Genomic DNA, 22,330 nt, shown 5'->3' on the forward strand with positions numbered 1-22,330 from the left:
ACTAGTAATATTAACTCTCCCGTTTCTGGAAAAGTCGTTGAAATCAATGAACACAACAACTATTAATTCATTAGGTTGGCTGACATTTTACAACCAGACAATGAAATGGAGTCGAAATAACATGTTCATGGATTGGGGTATCATTCAAGAATCAAGCAAGAAGATATTGAGGAGCCAACAATTGTACACTATGAGGGAGTAATGAAACAATGGTTGGATATTGACATTGAAAAAATATAAAATCTATTGGAGGAAACATTTCAAATACAATCACTTACATCTACACCAATGCAACATAACATAACTTCATATATTTCATATTGTAATTCATATGTGATTTACATGTGAATCACATGTAATTCATATGTGATTTGCTTGTGATTTACATTTGAATCACATATGAATTACATGTGATTCACATGTAAATCATAGTGAATCAGATATGAATTACGTCTATATGTACAAATACATTTTTGTGTGAGTGTACTTCGTTAATTTTTTTTTTTTTTTTTTTTTTTTTTTTTTTTTTTTTGTGAATTTCACACTTGAATCTTAAAAGATACAATTACTTGTAAATATCTGTAAAGGTTGTTTTGTTGTAATTAGTCGAAGCTTATTTTGTACTCTTCGTATGATTTGTAATGTATTTTACTAAGGCTCTTTTGTTCGAATCTTAAGTGTTAAAGCCTTAGTATATTTTTTTGTACGCTTTGTGTATCCTATAAGTATGATCATTTACTAGAGTTAGATAACGTGAATAACATTGTCTATTTTTCTCTGTAAACACTTAAAGCGTAATAGAGCTGAAACGAAATCTTATTTACATCTTGTGTTCAATTACTCTTTCATTCTTCAATATCAACCCTGATTAATTTCATACTCGATTCATTGATTCATCAATATCATATTATATAATCATATGTGAATCTTACATAATATATACATATTCATTTTTGTTAGTATTCTTGCATTAATCATTTTTTTGAATTTTCTTGTAGATTTGAAATAATTTGTGGAAAATATTGAAGATGTGAAAAATGATAAATTGAAGAAATATGCAATCTTGATACAAAGAAATGAGAACACTGAAATTTTATAGTGTTTTTTTTTTGTTTTTAATATTTTATTTTGTATCGAATAAAATACTTATACTATTTGTGTTTATAGATTAGTAAATAAAAATATATTTTTTATGATTTACTTACGAATAATATAATATAAAATATGCATATATGCTCTTGAATTGTTGATTTTTTTAAATTAGAATTATTTTTTATATATTCTAGATTTTTTTTGAAAAGTTATGTTTTTTAAAAATTTACCATTTTTAAAAAATTTCATTTTTTTATTTTTTTTAAAATATGCATTTTTTAAATAAATTGAACATTATTATTTTAAAAAAATCCAAAAATTTGACTTATTATGTTATATTTCTAGATATCTTTATTAATATTTTCAATAATACAAAAAATTAAACATTAAATGAGATTGATAAAATGACGATCATGTCCTTAATGTGTTAATTTTGATATAAGGCTTCATCTTTATTTTTCGAATTCTTAGGAAACCATGTGTTCTCAATGAATCTCACACACACATATATATATATATATATATATATATATATATATATATATATATATATATATATATATATATATATATATATTAGGAAACCATTATAATTTTGTGAGACCGTGAGACCAAATCTAAAAATAATTTTAAAATGCAAAATAAATGGAAAAATCCAAAAATTCTTTTTTTAAATATTATTTTCGGAACTTGAATTAACTAAAAAATATAAAAAAAATTCCGTTTTTTTTTGAAAAATACGTGAAATATTCTAAATAGAATATTACACTGACATATTCTAAAAAATAATTTTAAAATGCAAAATAAATGGAAAAGTCTAAAAATTCTTTTTTTAAATATTATTTTCGGAACTTGAATTAACTAAAAAAAAATTCTATTTTTTTTTGAAAAATACGTGAAATATTCTAAATAGAATATTACACTGTACATATTCTAAAAATAAATTTAAAATGCAAAATAAATGGAAAAATAAAAAAATTCTTTTTTTAAATATTATTTTTGGAACATGAATTAACTAAAAAAAAAATAAAAAAATGCGTCTCACGGTCTCACAAAATATAGGTGGTCTCAAATGAACTTAACCCTATATATATATATATATATATATATATATATATATATATATATATATATATATATATATATATATATATATATATATATATATTATAAATTAGTTTTAAGATTTTACTTCTCTACTAGTTATTAATAACTTATGACCCAAATCATTATGCTTTTTTATAAACATGTCGGAAATTGTACTTCGAAGTTTAAATAGTTTACTTACTTTTATAGTTACAATCTCTAGTTTCATATCGATTGGACGTGTTATCAACTTAAGTATAAATCGAATGGATGAAAACTGAAATTTACATATAAATAGGTTGAAACCGACCTTTCTATAAATAAAGGACCATTTTGTAATTTGATAATAGTACAGGGTCGAGTAGTTCGTGGGTCTTTCTCTCACTTCTGTTGGACGTCCCTTCTCTGCAAAGAGAAGAGAGAGGGAGAAAGAGAGCAAGAGAGTATGGTATATATGGAAGGGGAGAGAGAGAGAGAGAGAAAGAGAGCGCAAACAACAAGCGGGATAAAGAAAGGTCCCAACTAGAATAAGTACAGCCTACCTCTTTATATATTCTGAAAGCATCTCTCTATCTTTCCCTCTGTTCTTCAGAGCTAAAAATTTCAAATTGTTTGTGTTATTCTCATTGGAATTTGAACTGGGAATTTGTCTGCTTCTTCTGGGTGCTTCAGAAATGGTTTTCGTTGAATAAGCCGCGTTCATTGGGGGAGAGGTTTGTTCTACAATGAAAGAAAAATTTATTATGAAAAGCAGAGGAGATCAGCAAGCTTCAAGAAGCCTTATATCCCCAAAATGGACATTTTTATTATGTATCGGCAGTTTCTGTGCTGGATTACTCTTCACCAATAGGTACATACATGATCCTGGTTATCTATTAAAAAAACTTTTGATTCTCTCTTTGTTGGGTGTAGATTTTACGCTGTTCTTGATACGACACCAAGCTTTGATTTTGAAAAATTTCTTTATGTTTAAAGATGCACACCAAGTGTTTGATTTTTTTCCTCTTAGAACAAATACAACGAAACTGTACTGGTGTTACATGGTTCATGGTCTTTCCTTTTTTAGTTATATTCTCAATATTCTTTCCTTCCATGATTCCTGTTCTTCACCTTACAGATCTAATTTATGGTGTCTTGTACTCTTATCTTCATTCTTCAATTTTTCTTTTTTCTACTTCATTGATTTCTTCAACTCGATCATGTTCTCAATTCTCAAACAAATTAAATCTCAGTGGACCAAAAATTGAACAATACCCTTTTTTGGAAATATAGAAATAAATTCGCTGCATTTTACAATGATATTGGATTTATAAATTATCAAGAAATTGGTTACAGAATGTGGACAGTGTCTGACTCTAAACTTATTACAAGACCAACTTCTTTAGAATCCGAAGGCCTCAAATTGGTTCAAGAAGGTTGTGATCTAAGAAAGGTATGTGTTTTGACTATTTGACTAAATTCAAGAAATCTTGAAATTAATTAATATATATATATATATATATATATATATATATATATATATATATATATATATATATATATATATATATATATATATATATATATATATATATATTTTTTTTCCAAAATTAATTGTTTTGGGTTTGTTTAGTTACAAATGAAGAACGTAAAGCGCGATTCCAAACAGATATTTGGGGAGGTATCAAAGACGCATCAAGCTATTCAGTAAGTTGATTGATAATTGATATTGTCATTTGTCACAACTTTTATTATTTTTTTAATCGATATGAAATAAGTGTGAATTTTTTTTTTTTATGTCGGTTTCTTTTTTTATTTAATTATAGGACATTAGATAAAACAATATCGAGCTTAGAGATGGAATTAGCTGCGGCAAGGTCCATTCAAGAATCTATAGCGAATGGTTCTCCTATTTCACAAGATGACACAAGAAGTGCACCCGAAAAACGAAAATATTTGATGGTTGTTGGAGTAAACACCGCTTTTAGTAGCCGTAAAAGAAGAGATTCGGTTCGGGCTACTTGGATGCCTCAAGGTTAGTTATGCAGGAAGACCAGACAGTCTTATACTGTGTTTGACATAAATCAGAAGATCAGACGGTCTTATATTGCGTTTGATATAAATTAGACCGTCAACAGGTCAAAAATTTGCAATCTTTGGTCTCGACATGATGCCAATTAGAAAAAATTTAATTTTTTGTTACATTCATAAATTAGAAGACCAGACAATCTTATACTGTATTTGACATAAATTAGAAGATCAGATAGTTTTATACTGCGTTTGACATAAATTAGACCGTCAACACGTCAAAAATTTGCAATCTTTGGTCTCGACATGATGTCAATTAGAAAAAATTAAAATTTTTGTTACAATTAAGTGTAAAAGATGTAAATATTTGTTTGTCATAAAAAATATAACAGATTTCATGTCCAGAGTAAAAAAAAAATTGCGCGTGGGACCCTATGTTTCATTTATTATTTGTGCACTCAATAATTTTTGGAATTTATAGGTGATAAAAGAAAGAAGTTAGAGGAGGAGAAGGGAATTATAATGCGTTTTGTTATAGGCCACAGGTTGGGCGCTTGCTTTTTCTTTTGACGTTTTTTTTTTTTTTTTTTTTTTTTTCATTTGTTGGAAACAAACTATAGTGTGCAAAAACACAAGGAAAACGTTACTATTGCAATATTTTATAAAATATGTTCAAAGTTGCTCATTTATATAAACTAAAACATGTATTGTATTTTGGCAAGAATAATAATTGATAAAAGCATGATTGACAAAGTCACGTCACTCAAACCAGATCTATTGGCCAACTTTTTACAAATAAAGAATACCATAAACTTTTCAGAATTTCATGTGCATAGATATATTTATGTTGCAATGATTCGTGGTTCACCTTTAAAGCTCATTCACATCTTAAATGTGTATTTAGGATATTTTTTGTCCTAATAAAAATAGTTTTTAAACGTTTAACTTTAGGACTAAAAAATATATTATTTTACCAATAGTTAGTTTAAATTGTTAAAACTTGGTTATATAAATAAGCATTTAACCAATGTCACGTTATAAACTGATTTATTTTTATGATCCATTTTGTCAGTGCCACGGTAGGGGGCATACTCGACCGTGCTATTGAAGCTGAAGACAGAAAACATGGCGATTTCTTAAGACTGGTACACCTTTTATTTTTAATTAATTTTTTAATTTATATATTTGCTTTTCAAAAATTTCTTATTTTAATAAAAACCAAAATAATTAACTTTTACCAACATGTATAGGACCATGTAGAAGGATACCTAGAATTATCCGCAAAAACAAAAACATATTTTGCAACCGCGGTTACTATGTGGGATGCAGAATTTTACATCAAAGTTGACGATGATGTCCACGTGAACATAGGTAATTTCAATATTTGTTCTATTAACATCAGTACAATTTCAATACATGTCAAACACAGTATAAGTTATACTGACACATTGAATCTTGATTACAGCGACACTAGGTCATACGTTAGTTAGACATAGAAAGAAGAAAAGGGTATATATCGGATGCATGAAATCCGGTCCGGTACTTGCTCAAAAGTAAGTCAAAATAATAATCTCGAATTTAATAAATTCAAAACATTCAAATTATTTAAATAATTTTATTTACATATTAATTTGGAACAGAGGAGTAAGGTACCATGAACCAGAACACTGGAAATTTGGTGAGTCGGGGAACAAATATTTCCGCCATGCCACGGGACAATTATATGCCATTTCAAAAGATTTGGCTACTTATATCTCATTAAACCAGTTAAGTTTCAATTTTTTTTAACAAACTAAAACTTTATTGTATTCATTTTTATCGTATTAAAATTTAAATCTCATATTGTGTTCAAAAATTGTTTTAGACATGTACTACACAAGTACGCAAACGAGGATGTTTCTTTAGGATCTTGGTTTATTGGGCTTGATGTTGAACATATTGATGATCGAAGACTATGTTGCGGGACCCCACCAGGTAAAGTATTTTTATTATTATTAAAATTAACTAATCTATTTTCTTTTTTTATGAAATATTTTATAAAATTCTCTAATTTAATCTATCATTTTTTAAACACACATCATATTTTTTTTTTAATAGATTGTGAATGGAAAGCACAAGCGGGAAACATATGTGTAGCCTCATTTGATTGGACATGCAGTGGGATTTGTCGATCAGTTGACCGGATTAAGGAAGTCCATAAACGATGTGGCGAGGGTGAAAATGCTGTTTGGTCAGCTACATTTTAAAAAATAAAGACTCACCCATTTTTTTGGGTTTTCTTTCTAAATTTGGAAAGATGGTAAAATGAAGAAGATGTAAAGAGGACAAAAATGTATATTTTGACACCATTGGAGTGGAGGAGAGTGGAAGAGACGCCCTGCTATGCAAAGATTTCTTTAAAATATTATAACAAGAGGAATGCAAGCAAAGCAAGAGGCTCTTTGCACATTTGTTTCTTTCTATTTTTGGTTTTAATAATATTTCACTTAAGCGGGTTTTTAACGAAATATTGGGGTTTTGTACGTGACATAGTGGATTTTGATTTTATATAAATATATGTATGGAAAACATTAGTTTTGGTTTTTTAGTAATATGGATTGATGAGATTGAATTGACCGAAAGTTAATATCTTTTTATTATTTTATTACATAAAATAATTAATTCATCGAGCATATTTAAAAGAGCTATTATCAACTTATCATTAAAGACATTTTGAAATAGTCAACTATAATGCTTTATTATTTTTGCTAGAGGCTATGTAGTCATTTTATTCCATATAGATACATGAATGTTGATATTTCTGTTTTATCCATTTCGATGGATTCTCAAGGCCTGTTATTATATTTTAAAGATTAAAACAAAATTATGATAAAGCTAGAAAAAACTTCCACATATACTCCTGTCCTACAATGACCCAATTTTGTAGAAAGTAACGAAAGAATTGTAAATATTTGATTACATTTTTATGCCTTTTAACACTTGTGTATCGATTTTAATTAAACTTTTTAATTTTACTTATTAAATATATTAATAACAAACTATAACAGTTATAAGTTTGGTTGATAAAATCCTCATTTTGATCTTAAGATCTTACGGTTTTAAGATCCAATAAGAAAAAACAACTTAAACCTAACTAAAATCTATTGAAGCAAGATCTATATTGAGAAGTTTTAAGATTCAATAAGAAAAAAAAAGTTCAACCTAACTAAAATCTATTGAAGCAAGATCTATATTGAGATCTTAGGATCCCAAAGATCCACCACAATTTAACCTCACATGTTTAGTTTTATTATATAGTGTAAAAATTTTATGTATTTAACATGAAATATGGTATCACAATTTACAAAAAGTCTCATAAAGTATTATCATTTCATCAATTAATCTTAAATTAGATAGAACACACTCATGATATTCTCTTTGTGATCTTCTGCTTTTAGTTGTATATAATCACATTTTTTTCTTTTTCTAATTAAGATGTTTTTTTTATAATATTTACGCTTTGCAGCAACAAAAGATATAGTTCATACTTAAAAAGTTAAAATTAATTTCACGATCGACATGTTAATCAATATGAAATACTGCCACTAAAGACCTTGCATACACATTTAAATATTAGCTCATTTTAACAAAATCTTTTGATACCCAATCATCATCTTGCAAAATATAAAAAAATCACAGGTAAAATCTTGATGGTAACAATCTTTTTAGCTAATGGTATTGTTTTATGGTCAAAATTTATACCAATGGGTGGGTGGTAAGTGGTTGACCTACACCTACAAGAAGATGGGCATCAATTGTCTTGTGACTCTTTGGCGTGTTACGATTGACTTTTTGACCTTACTAAGTCAACTAAATTTTAATAGACCCACTACAACTAATTAAACCGGTTCTTAGCATGTGACGATGATCATATGGACCTCTAATGATCGATTTATTGAGTATCATGGTTTTTAGAAGAAAAAAAATTAAGTATTAATAATTGAGCATTTATATATTTAAAAAGTATTAGGTGTAGTATTTATAAAAATTTATGATACTAGCATTCACTTGGTGGAAACTAAAAGTCTAATGGAGGGACCAATGAATATGGATTTGGTGGCTAACAAATGCCTGTGACCTAAAGTCAGAGCCACCAAATTGTTAGTTGATCAACTTGAAATAGATCAATATCATACAATAAAGGGAAAATTTTGTTCACGTAAATCTCAATATTACTTCAATATCCTTATAAACTTAAATATTACGTGTATATCCTTTTAAAACTATAAAAATTACATCCATATCCAAAATTAATTTTAATTAGAATTATCTCAATTTTTTATTAAAAAAATTGTATGAAATTCAAAATTACAAATAAATTTACCAAAATACCCCTTTCCTAATTTAATCCCAAATTAAATCACAAGGCATCTTCTTAATTGCACGGTCTATCTTCTTCTTCATCGCATTAGGTGGCATCAGACGGCATCCTCTGATTCTTCTCTATCTCTGCATCTTCTTGATGATCACAACAAGATGAATAGATTTTTCATTTCATGTCATGATGGAATGGAAAAAGAAACAATTAATTTTTTTCATTCAAAAGGAATTGCCAATTCCTTTCATTCCCCATTTCTATCATACTAAATGATCAGTTTAATTCTCTTACTTACCAAAAAAAATGTATGTTTAACATGGTTTTCAGTTTCTATGTTGGAGCCAAAGACTTCTGTGATTTATTTGATCATATGCGAGAATCCTGTGTAGTGCCAAATAACGTCTCCATGGTGATAACTGTAAACGCTTGTGCAAAATTAGGCACCATCCATAAAGCCAAACTCATCACCAGACGTGATTTTAGGAACTGTAAATGCAAAATGTGGAAGCATAGATACCACACACCAGGTGCTCGATGAAATGCCACAAAGAAACATTATAACATGGAGCACAATGATTTCAGCTTACGAGTATCATGGGCAAGGAAAAAAAGCACTCTGAATTGTTCCCCATCATGTGCAAAAACAAAATCACACCAAACAAAAACAGATTTCATTCACCTCTATATGCTTGTAGTCACTCTAGTATAGTCAAATACGGTCTTCAAATCTTCTCACTGATGCAAGAAAAGGCAAGCAAATGTACTGAATGAGAAGATGATGAGTTTGCTACAAGTAAATTGCTACTTCTGAAAATCTCAGCAAGAAAGGCAAATGTGATTTAGTTTGAGATTTAATTAAGAAAGGGTGATTTAATTGATTTAATTTGAGATTTAATTAGGAAAGGATAAATTGGTAAACTAATATATAATTTTGAATATTAGATAAAAAAAATTAATAAAAAATTGATATAATTCTAATTAGAAATGATTTTGGATATTAATGTAATTTTTATAATTTTAGAGGGATATAGATGTAATAATAAAGTTTATAAGGATATTGATGTAATATTCAATGTTTAAAAGGACATAAATGAAATTTTCGAAAAAAAGACATACATTTGCGAGGTTAGATGATATATTATGGAACCGTTAAACGAATTCTTTTAGAATAATTAAAACTTGATGATAATAAATATAACAACTTTCATATTTCTACGGGGCACTAAACCCTACCCAACGACAACGATTTTCTGCGTATTGGCCTTTTTTTGCTGCAACGATTGTGGAAGAGGGGTTAGTTTTCATCGACTTATTACAATGAGGCAGAAAAAACCATGGATAAGAGATGGATGAAAGACGACTCATGGCAGCAGGTTAGACACAAAATTAAAAGGTATCATATTCGGCTTGATCTGAAGATGTTAGGGCTCAACCTCATCATGTAAGTTCTGTTGCTTAGTCAATCTATGTTAATAAATTTCTCAGTTCCATGGAACCTAGAGATCTTTGGAATGCATGTGCTAGTATAGGGAATGTTGTTAATGTCTTTATTTCCATGAAGTTGTCGTGCTTGGGTAAACAATTTGGGTTTATAAGGTTTACGATAGTGCATGATGTTAATGCACTTGTCAAAGAATCATGTGATACGTAGTTTACTTGTTAAAAATTGTATGCTACTATCCTGATGCAAAATAGACTAAGCAAAAGAGTTATATGTCAAAGGTAAAAAAAAAAGAATGGTGAGTTGGCAATGATACAAATAAGGGTATGGATGTGGGAATTAAACTCCAATTCGATGACTTTGTGGTGGAGAATAAAGATTATAATCTTGCTTGTTTGGGGAAAGCTAGAGATTACTTGACACTTATGAACCTTAGGATGATATGTATGGATAAGGTTTTAATGATGTGATGATTCAGTATATGGGAAGTTTATGGGTCATCTTTGAATTTAGATCTGATATGGCATGTCAAAACTCTCTCTAACGAATCAATGGATCATTGACTTTTGAAAAAATGACCACCGAATATATTGGTGTGGGTTGACATTGAGGGGGTTCCATTACGTGCATGGAGTAAAAATGCATTTTGCAAAATTTTAGCTAAATGGGTATCCATGTTGCACATGGAAAGAAGCTTAATGAAGAGGGTATGCTGTTGTCGAACTCGTTTGGTATCTATCAAATAATGAATATGGATGCGTGTTAGAAGATGTGCTTGCCCGGGGCTGGTCAGACAAGAATATCACCGATGTAACACCCGTTTTCTAGATTGGATCAGTGTAAGGCATAAAAAAGTCAAATGTATGATTTTTAGGAAAAATCATGTATCACGACATGACAAGTCAAAATTAGAACGTGTACCCAGAGCAATGTCACAACGTGATGCGAGTATGGTACGATGTGACAATGGATGCAGCCCAAGCCCATGATCTTTTATGGTTTCCATCGTATTTAAACCACTAATCTTAGATTTAGGGTTTCATTTTTACCATGCGTCACCTTCCAGAGCTTTGGGCAAACCCTAATACCCTCCACTCAAATTGTGAGCGTATTCTTGAAGTTTTTGTGCACTTTGAAGAAGAAGAAGGTTTTGGAGAAAAGATCAAGAAATCCACTCAACTCTACCCTTGGAATCACTATTTGGACCATTTGTAAAACTTAAAGCTTCTACCTTTATGCTCATCGCTTGTAGATCTAGATTTCTTTGTATATTTTACTCCATTAGAGGAGCTTGTATGTTGGAATGAGATAAAGTTTGCAACTTTATGGCTCATCAAGGTCCCTTGAGCCTTATATCTTTTAAATCTGGAATTGGTTGCATTTTTGGAAGCTTTGCATGAGTTTTAGGTCATATTATTGCCTTTTGACCTTGTTTGGGTAAAGGACATGCATGGGTCATGCATGTCCAAAAAGTTGACATTTTTATGAGCCTTTGGAGCCCTCTGAAGCTTTCTAAAAAGTTGGAGTTGAAGGCTTAATGGATTAAAGACTCAATCTACAAGGATTTTCCTTCTACCGGTGGTTACGACGTGGCATGGAGAGTGCTACAACGTGACTATGGTGGATTCCTCGATTATTTTGTCCAGATGTATTCACGACGTGACCAAGGAGGGTCCACGTCATGGTGTCTGCTGTTTGGGTTGTCCGTGACTAAGTTGGTTGAGTTGGAGCATGGACGGGTTGAAATCGATTTGGGGCTGGTCACGACGTGAGGGTCAACTATTGGTATTGTTGGCCGTTGACTAGTTGACCTAGTTTGACTTTTGGTCAAGATTGTTGTATTTAGTGTATATACTAAGGTTGGACCTTGTTTGATTCGTTAGGTGTGTTGTAGTACATGTTGTGGGATGTTGAGCTATAGTTTATTTGATTTCGTGAGGTAGGTGAGTCTTCTCGCTATACTATATAGGATGCTAGTTATCATTATGACTCTTTTAGTGATATGTTGGATTGGGCCCGTATACATGGTGGGCCGGGCCTAATATGAGGGCAGGGCCCAATATATAGGTGGTGCTCAATATGTATGGTATGTGGTATTTTGGGGATCTCACTAAGCTTTGTGCTTATAGTTTATGGTTTAAACATTTTCAGGTACTTTCAGTCCCAAAGGGAAGGGTCTGACTTAACTACACAACATCCCTTGATGGCTTTTCCGTATTGATTACTATTATTTAATCTGATGATAAAGATACATTTTACTCTGATTGGTTTTGGAACAAATGTTTGTTTGGATTTAATGATTTAAAATTGAGAATTTATGACATTTTTAGGATGTTACAAGTTGGTATTAGAGCCTTGGTTTGAGGGATCCAGACACACTCTCGAGTATGTTTGGACTCAAACTGAGGAATTGATAAGCTTTTTGAAAGAAAATATATTTTCTTAAAGAGTTTTACAAAGAAAGGGGTGCGATGCATGCAATCAACTGAGCTTAAGTAAGTGATTCCCAGAAACCCATACATGTTGATATGTTATATGTGTTGTAGAATGTTTTCCATGCTAGAAGTTAGCATATTGATATGTTCAGGGTTGCATGCTAGAATGCATATTAGGAAGAATTCCTTTTGATGTTTTATGGCCTATGGAGTTTTAATGCTCGAATGCTGCTTGCTTTGTGCTTTGTAGGTGTAACAACCCAAAAATCACGGTAAAATTTTCATTTTTTCAAAAACAACCCAATGACGATAATTGTTTACAAAACATTGTTTCCAAAAGTTATAATTACAAACCGGAGTATCCCAAGATCAAATATCATAAAATTTGAAATAGGTGCATGATCAAGCCTTCGCCTTGCCCTGATCATCTGAAGTACATGAAACAATAAACTAAAACTGTAAGCATGAAGCTTAGTGAGTTCCCCTAAAATATCACCACACAACATATAACATATACAATCATGCATACTGGGTCCAATCAGTCATCAGACTAGAATACCCTCGGGTCCACAACCTCTTGATTGGATTACCCTGGCCCACAACCTCCCAGGTTGGATTCCCATTAGTATTACATAATGGGTCCACAACCTCCCGGTTGGATTACGCTTGACCTACAACCTCCCGGTTGGATTGAATTGATCCACAACCTCCCGGTTGGATTGCTCCAGGTTTGCTGATTGACAACACAAAGCAATACAGTCTCAACCCAACCACACTATATCAACATATGTATCAGATAAACATATAACCATACAACAGACAAACATGCAAGTCTACAGATCAATACCACATGACAACATTCTATTTACCAGGATACATATCTAAAAGATCACTACAACATAACAACATTCTAAATACCAGAACTCAATTCTAACAGATCAATTCATCATGGAAACATCCTCTAAACCGTGATACATAACTCAGTGAGTCGGTATTGGTGTCTTCGACCCATAAGTACAGTGTGGAAAACTCACCTCTTAGTCTGAAAAGATAGTCGTTCGCACCAATTCTCTACATATCAACTCTACGGGTTACTTGCACAACAAACAATGACCCTTTCTCAAAATACTGCCCAAAATACCTAAAATACCCCAAGTCGGACTTGGTCAAAACCCTAGTCAAAGGTCCAATTCAACAAGTCCTCCAGCCACATGGTGGTAACTATAGGACAAAACGGTTACTTGGCATCCATCCACCATGTCGTGGTGACTGTTCAGACCAACTATATCCAATAAGCTCTTAATCCGTCAAACCAATCATTCAAACTTCCCATAAAGCATTATCTCATCCAATGAACCATCAAAATCATTGTTTTATAGATATGCATGTCCAATGCATGTCTTGAACTCAAACTAGGTCAAATTAGAGTAAAAAGGGGCCAACATCTCATTCAAGAGTTCAAAACTCTAAGAAACTCCAGATCCAACACTCTTAACCACAAAGGGATTCCGGGGATCCATAAAAGTGGCACCTTTATGGGAACCCAACACTCCAATAAGTCCCAACAAGAAGAATAAGGAATAGAAACCTAGATCTATGTACAATAAACCAAAAAGCATGGAACTTGAGGACTTACAAAATTCCAGAATATACACAACTAGAAGATGAGAAGAGTTCCCTGCTGAATCCAAGCCCCAATGTCACCTTCTTTTTCTTCCAATACCTAAAAATCAACACAAAAGGATTAGAAAACAAATTGGAGGTTAGGGTTTACTTGGAGGCTGAGAAAGTGTGATGGAGGCTACGGGTGAGCAACCCTATACATCACATTCCCTTAAACAAGGGTACAAACCCCAAAAACTAGGGTTTTTCATTAAACCGCCACCACATCGTGGTTATAGGCCGCAACATCGTGTTGGTCATTTAAATCTTGCAATACAGAATGTGCCGCCTCGTCGTGGTGATACTCCACCACGACGTGGTTTTCTAATTAAGTTTGAACATAAAAATCAATTTCTATCGGGAATGGATGTTACAATCTCCCCCACTTGAACTGGACTTCGTCCTTGAAGTTTGCTGCTGCAAATAACTCAGGGTAGCATTCTCGCATCTCTGCCTCGGGCCATTTAGACAATGCACTCTGAAACCCGCTCTGAACTAAAAGTTGACTCGTGCAGACGACTGCCTTCCTATAATATTTTTAACCCAATCTTAGTGCAATTTACGTACCCCGACCAATAATGAATACTTGATTCACTAACTTATATCGCTGAAGAAAAACATCACAATTCGACCCAATATTCGGAAATCCAATACCTCGACCGACTCTCAAGAAGGACGAATTGTCTTGAAACACATTCGTTACGAATTCACTTGAAGATTCGAACCATACGGAACCCTTCCGACCCCGAATTACCTTGATGATACCACTGGGAAACAGAACCCCTAATCATTCACTGCTGATGATCCCTCCATTAAAAAACATGGCAAATCCCAACACGAGTCTCAGCTCGATAACCACTATATGGAAACACACACAATGCCAACCTATTCCACAACTGTAAATCCCTAAATCTGCCTGTGTATCAATCAGATTCGTTTGATGGTGCGGAATCCCAATCAAACGGGTGATCTCAGATCAAATAGAAGAGACGGAGAAGAAGAATAATATGAATCTTTGTATGTATTGATATGAATGAAAATCCGGATACAAAAGATTCACACACACATAAAAGCTCCTGTTTCTCTCTGGCAGTAAACTCCTTCTAGTTCATCAATCTATACTCCTAACCCTAACACCTATATTTATACTGGGAGAATATGGGCTTGGTGGACATGGGCCGTAAATGGGTTTACGGCCGTAAACACCCATTGGGCCGTAAACCTGACCGTAAACTCATAAACATTACAGAAAAATACAATTTCCTAGAAAAGCAAAGTATAAATCATATTTTTGACCCAACAATCCCCCCCTTGGTTTATAGCTTTATTTTCTTAATTGACCCAACAAGCTCCCCCTAAAAAGTAGTTGGCGTTTCTTGTTAATCTTCATTGAGAGCTTGGCTTCAGCATTAATCTTCAAATTCTTCACGACTTCAAGATGAACTTGATGAATCTTCAATAAATGACTTCATCTTGAGCACTTGAGCTTTTCTACAGAATTTGACATTGAACGCCCATTGGGTGAGGAGGCTTCTTGTACTGATTCTTGAAAATTGGTGCTTTCAGCATGAGAATCTTTAGAGAGAACATCAGAGAGAACTGAACTTCTAGATCACTTCAGGAGGTACAAAGATAGTAGCAGACTGATTGAGGAGGCTTCAATGCAATCCGTCACATAATCTTCAATTTCTGCTTCACCTTGCTTCTAGGGTTGAAGGATTGAATGTCGAAAGAATAATTTTCATTTCTTGCTCCTTCGAATGCGAATTTTTCGATGCTCACGGACGAGGCTTTGGCTCAGAAATCTTCAACACAAACTCCATGAGTTTCATCTTCACCTGAAATCACTTTTCAAGACAAAACAAAACTAAAAGAAAACTTAGCACACAAATTAAAACAGAAACAAAAATATTTTTGGATTTTTTGATTTTTCTGAACAAGAAATAAAACAGAAACAACACTATTTTTGGATTTTTAATTTTTCTGATTTTTCTTTGATTTTTTAATTTTTTTTTATTTTCATTATTTTTAATTTTTAATTCTCCCCTAATATTTAAATTAGAAGAAACTATGACAAATTTAACAAAAATAAAATTGATATCTAACTTTAAGAGTGATTTGGGATCAAAGTTTTTAGACAATCTTTATCCACTTGTCGGTACCTTTCATATTCACATCTTTTTCTGGTCGATCGTCGGTATTGTTGTCCACTTAAACACGAAAAATTGTGACAAATTTAGGACATACTATTTGTTACAAGACAGGTGAACTTAAGTTCCTAGATATTATATCTGATCCTAAGTTCCTAGATACTATATCTTAAGGACCATTCATCTGACGACGACCAGGAATATTGTGGTCCATCTAAATTGAGCAGCGAGATCTACAGACAATCTGTATGTGTTCAATTTTAAGTGTACTAGAACATGTTTCCCGCTTCCTGATATGCCCCATCCATCAAGAACTTCCAGAGTACTCCTTACACCGGGTGAGCAGACAACCATTCAGAGAGAGGATAAATTCAGAATTTTATTACTTATTACTTCAGAGGGGTTGAGAAGTAGAAGGTTGCATATGCTGTGTACCAGGTCGGATTAGAAGTCACGCAAAGGAGACAACATATGGCTAACAGATAAGTGGAATTTCATATATATATATATATATATATATATATATATATATATATATATATATATATATATATATATATATATATAACATGCAGAGAAATAGAGTTGCATATGTTGTGTACCAGGTCGGATTGGTAGTCACGCAAAGGAGACAACATATGACTAACAGACGAAAATAAAGAAAATGATATTCTACAGACCTAATTTATCGGAATTTACCAGTCACCCCATCCAACCGGAATTAAGGACAAAATCCGCACATCGAGGAAAAGTGAATCCACAGTTCTAGATACGGGTTATTTAATGTGATCGGTAGATTCCCATGTATATCTCCCTGCTCAACCTATCCGAGCGTCGTATTGTCAGGCTGAACGGATCTAACTAGGTCAAGATTTGTCAAGTCTATAAATTTCCTAAGTTCAACTCTGCCTAGTCATGTCCATTTAAAATTTTTCGTGCCTACCGACGCATCAAACCAGAGCATAGACCCTTCAAATTCGGGTACGTTACGCAGAATCAGGTTGCCTGTTATCACTTGATAATATCACTTCCCAAAACATCTCCCTCACTTACATTTCATAACCAACATATTTTTTTTTTGATTTTTTGATTTTCTAATTTTTTTTTTAAATTTTCTACTTTTTGTTTTGTTTTTATTTCTCCCCCTAAATTTGTGCATAGGAGAGAAACGAAAGTAAATGCGCAAATTTAAACTATCCTAAAACAAAAATTTTTCTTTAAAACGAATCAGAGTAAGATAAACTCAAGAGTATAGAGAAGAAAACACAAAACGTAAATCACCGATTGAATTTGCATCCAGAAGGTCTAAGAACAGCATGCATAATCTCAGAACAGATCCGAAAATTCTTCATGTCATTAAGCACTAACCCCATGAGTGATCTCTTCCTTTCTTCCTTTCCCGCAAAAGGACACATACTCTCAAACAAAGGTCTGAATGTTGTACAGTTGAGAGATGTCTCCTATCACGTGCCTGGAACAGCCACTACCAACAAACCGAAGTCTGATGATATGCCTTCATAGCTGCTCCGACACAGAGCAGGATTAATTGGTCTTTGGAAGCCAGTCCATTTTGAAACTGGGTCGACCTTTGTCATCAATGCAGGGTACTCTCTCCCATGACATATCCTGCTTATCACAAACAGAAGACGATGAAATATTAGAGTCATTAGAAGATTTGGGAGTTTTCACCTTTGGAACCCATTTGTAGTTGGGTTTAACCCATTTCTTGTTTGATCCGATGGGTGCCTCGGTACTTGCTTTGGAACTTGATGTCGATCGTTGAGATGACTTTGATTTTGGCTTCACTGAAGCATCTCTTGGATTAGACTTCTTGGCCGACATTCCCTTCTTGCCCTTGGGATTTTGATTATTGTCCTTTGAGGTTTGATTCTTGGCCTTGGGTGTAACGACCAAAAATTTCAACACAATTTAAACTTTTCAAAAACAATCCATTTTAATAATGTTATTACAAAAAGGTTTTCAACACATTTATGATCAGAGTATTCCCAGAATCATGCCATAATCATAAACACGAGGAGTGGTACGATCACGCCTTCGCCTTGCCACGGTCTCTTGAAGAACCTGAAAAACATTTAAACCACAACTGTAAGCCCGAAAGCTTAGTGAGATACCCCCAAAATACCAACCACATATACGCCCTTCCGGGCTACGACCTTCCAGTCCAAAACATATTACCTTCCGGCCCATAACATATTGCCTTCCGGCCCATAACATAAAGAGCATACATAACATAACAGAACATAGAATAGCCATGCATATCGGTCTACTGTGTGACTGGTGTGCCGCATCGGCCTTCAGTCCACCCTCCGTGTCTAGTCATGTCCTTCGAGTCTGTAGTGTGGTTGGTCCGCCTGCACCGGGCCTTCAACCTACCTGGTCCACTCTCTGAGTCTACAGTATGAATGGCCCGCCCGCATCGGGCCTTCAGTCGGCCTGGTCCACTCTCCGAGCCTTGGAACGTCCGGTCCGCCCTCGTGGGGCCTACAGCCTATCCAGACCGCTCGATGGGCCTTCGGAACAACCGGTCCGCCCTGGGTATCTTGGCCTACAGCACAAAGCATGACCCGCCTCAACCCAACTCCAGTCCAAACAACCGTGTGCACATAACATACAATCATATAACAGTCATTGTCCACAAACTGATCAAATAGATAACATAACATTATTGGATAAGGTGTCTAAGTCCATAACTATTTCTGGTATGTACTTGACCCGACCCGGCATGGTCCATTTGGGTTGCATGGCACCATGCAATTGGATAGACTAAATGAGAGAAATAACACTTGGAGATTATTAATATATTATAAGTTCTAATATATTAATAATATTATTTGATTAGTTTGATCAAGAATTAATTTAGAATTAATTAAGTGATCAAAAGAGAACTAATTAAATATATGGGTTGATTATGTAAATCATCCATATCTTTTATAGTGGGCTAAGAGGCTCCATGGATTATCAAGTTGGGTTCCACCCATAGGATGCTCCATGGATGCTCCATGGGAGTTACAAACCCATGGGTCATGGAAATGAAGAGTCATGACACATTAGGGTTTACATGGTGTAACCCTAGATGTGTCAACACTATATAAGAATCATATTCTCCACCAAAATCGGCTACACATGTGAAACAAGAGGGCTAGGCCGATTTCAAGTAGTGTGCATTCTCTCAAAAGTCTTTCCAAGAGCATTTAGTGTTGTGTGAAGCATTTGAGGCATCACACTTGGGGTGCTAGGCTCCTAAGGTTTTAAGGAACATAAGCAACAACAAGGTAATTTATTCTATCTATCATTCAAGTTAAAATTGTTCCCCATGTATGCTAGATAGGAATATAGCCTTGGAATTCAACTTTGCATGATAATTAGACAAACATAGATCCAAGGTTATTAGGGTTGCATGTACACTTAGGAAGTGTTAGAATGCTCAAAACCCAACAGTGGTATCAAAGCCTAGGCTTGTTTGTTTGTTATTTGTGCTAAAAAGTTGAAGAAAGTCGAAAAACTTGCTGTCTGACTGTTGGACTTGTCGAGTCCATGGGGGGACTCATCGAGTTCACTTGTATCTTCAACCTACTCGTCGAGTAGGTTAATGCACTCGGTGAGTAGGGTCGACAGAGTGCAGATTTTCGACTTTAGTTGCTGGAAATGGATTAGAAACATTACCCTAAACTGTTTTGGTACTTGAAAACTTGTTTTAGATGGTGTAATGTCTTTGCTAATTCATTTACAACAACTAGTTATCAAAATTACAAAGTTTTAAGTGTAATTTTGATTTATGAATGTGTTCATATTCATGTTCTTGTTCTTATGATGTTTTAGATGATCATAGGAATTGTTTTTAACCTATGTGGTAGATTAATTCTTGATCATAATGTGTTTTAATGGAGTCGATAACTTGTCCTCAAGTTATGGAAAAACCAAGAGTCACACTTGAATTAAAACCATTAAAAGAACACAAGAGTTAGAAAAATGAAGAGTCTTCATTTTATTACTCTATTAAACTCATAAGTTACAAGAAATGAAAAGTTTTGAAAGTTACAAAACTTGCCCTCAAGTTTTGGAACAAGTAAAGTCTTATTAAAACTTTAGTTCCAACCCTTAGAATTTTAAAAGTTAAAATTCAACCCTTATACTTATATTATTATATTTTAATAATTATATATATATATATATATATATGTGTGTGTGTGTGTGTGTGTGTGTGTATAAGAACAAAGTCGTCTTACCGCTAGTATGCCTCATTCACGAAACCGGTCTATAAGGTGGGTATAAGGTTGTTGCCTATAAAATGGCAACTTAATGGGTGTCCATTCTCACCCACCGCTCGCTTGACTGGTGGAGGGTCGTTAGCCGAACGGGTAGGACAAGGACTTATAAATTCTCATTAAAAGTATGATGAATATTATAAAGTAACTATATGTTTTATTAAATTCCCAATCTTAGTTACTTTAGGAAAATGTGAATAAGGTGCTAATCCATGAAATTACACTTTACACTTTGTCTAAGTCGTTGGTGGAGCGTGTGTGGTTAACCGGTACACTAACTTGGACTTAACAAGGTAGGTAAAGGGTGACTTAAGGTTTATTATAGTATCGGTGGAGAGTGTGTGGTTTACCGGCACATCAATTGAGTGATAAACTTTAAGGGTACCAAGTGATTTGCATGGTTACTTCACACCTCGTTTTGTGATCCTCGGTATCCCAGTCACAAAACTTGGAGGGCACACTCGAGATTGAAACGTGCCTTTGAAGAAGTTCATTGAATCTCAAAGAATCTAGGAATTTCTAAGAACCAATCAAAAACCTAATATCTAATATTTCGGTTTTCGTGGTGGAAATTAGTGAATCGTCATTCACCTACCTTTCAAATATGTTATAGCTTGGATTACGGCATACCTCTTCTAAGTTATAATATATTGTGATTGGATCCTAGCCTTAATATTACATTTGGGTGTTTTATTAAGGACTCTCTTAATATCTAAACTAATCTTGTCCTCTTCCTTCAGATGTCTTCAAACAATGCTGCTTCTGGCTCTAATCCTAATGGCTCCTTTACCCTTATGAACTTGTGTGGGAAAGTCACTTTTGATGGATCCAACTTCAATGAGTGGACCAGAAACATCAGGATGATTACCCGCTACGAGGACAAAGAATATGTTCTTGACAAGGAGCTTAAGGAGATTGATGAGACCACTGCAAATCCTCAGGAGATCGCTGACTTTCAGGCACATGAAAGGGATGCTACGAAAGTAGCATGCATCATGATGGCCACGATGACAGCGGAACTCCAAAAGTCCTTTAAGGATTTCTACCCTTATGAAATGCACCAAGATTTGGTGGAAAGATACCATCAAAGTGCACGACAAGAGAGGTACGAAATCATATGCTCCATGACAACAACCATGATGAAGGACGGGGATTCCGTCACAAGCCACATGCAGAAAATGCAAAGGTATGTGGATCGATTGTTGAAGCTCAATGTGAACTTCCCTGAGGAACTTGCAATAGATATAATTTTGCGCTCCTTACCATCGTGCTATGATCAATTTTGCATGACATATCACATGAATAAGGAAGAGGTCATACTCAACAAACTTCAGGGACTTCTTAAGACCGCAGAATCAGGTCTTAAGGGGAAGTCGGTTGTTAACACTCCTACTCCAAACTCCACTCCGGTTTTGGCAATCGGGAAAAGTCGAGGGAAGAAGAGAAAGAGTTCTTCGAAGGGTACCAAGGTTAGGACCCTTGATGGCTCTTCTTCAAGTGGAACCAAGAAAGGTTTCGTCACTCCTTCTTCTGACCCAAAAGAGGCTGAATGCTTCTATTGCCTTGAAAAATCACATTGGAAGCGGAACTGCCCAAAATACCAGCAAGATGTGAAGGATGGGAAAGTTAAACCCAACCATGCAGGTATTTACACTATCATTTCTAATAACTCACCCCATTCTAAATCTTGGGTCCTTGATACCGGTTGTGGTATTCACATTTGTTGTGACTTGCAAGGACTAAGAAGAAGTGAGAATGTGGAGCAAGGAAGAATAAACTTAATCATGGGGAATAGGAAAGTTACACGTGTCACC

At 33.8% G+C, this 22,330-nt stretch overlaps 1 protein-coding gene across 1 annotated transcript; it reads left to right on the forward strand.

Annotated features, from left to right (window-relative positions):
• Positions 1–2,576: 2,576 nt before the first annotated feature.
• Positions 2,577–6,772, forward strand: LOC145004650 (Galactosyltransferase family protein). Its single transcript, XM_078963613.1, has 11 exons — positions 2,577–3,028; positions 3,514–3,610; positions 3,791–3,864; positions 3,984–4,192; positions 4,667–4,730; positions 5,258–5,330; positions 5,436–5,556; positions 5,651–5,738; positions 5,826–5,951; positions 6,050–6,159; positions 6,283–6,772. The coding sequence occupies exons 1-11, from the start codon at positions 2,904–2,906 to the stop codon at positions 6,429–6,431; spliced, it is 1,236 nt and encodes a 411-aa protein (XP_078819739.1). The 5' UTR covers positions 2,577–2,903; the 3' UTR covers positions 6,432–6,772.
• The last annotated feature ends 15,558 nt before the right edge of the window (positions 6,773–22,330 follow it).

Source organism: Lactuca saligna, chromosome 7 (assembly GCF_052625555.1).
Source record: "Lactuca saligna cultivar CGN05327 chromosome 7, ASM5262555v1, whole genome shotgun sequence".
Classification (NCBI taxonomy): Eukaryota; Viridiplantae; Streptophyta; class Magnoliopsida; order Asterales; family Asteraceae; genus Lactuca; species Lactuca saligna.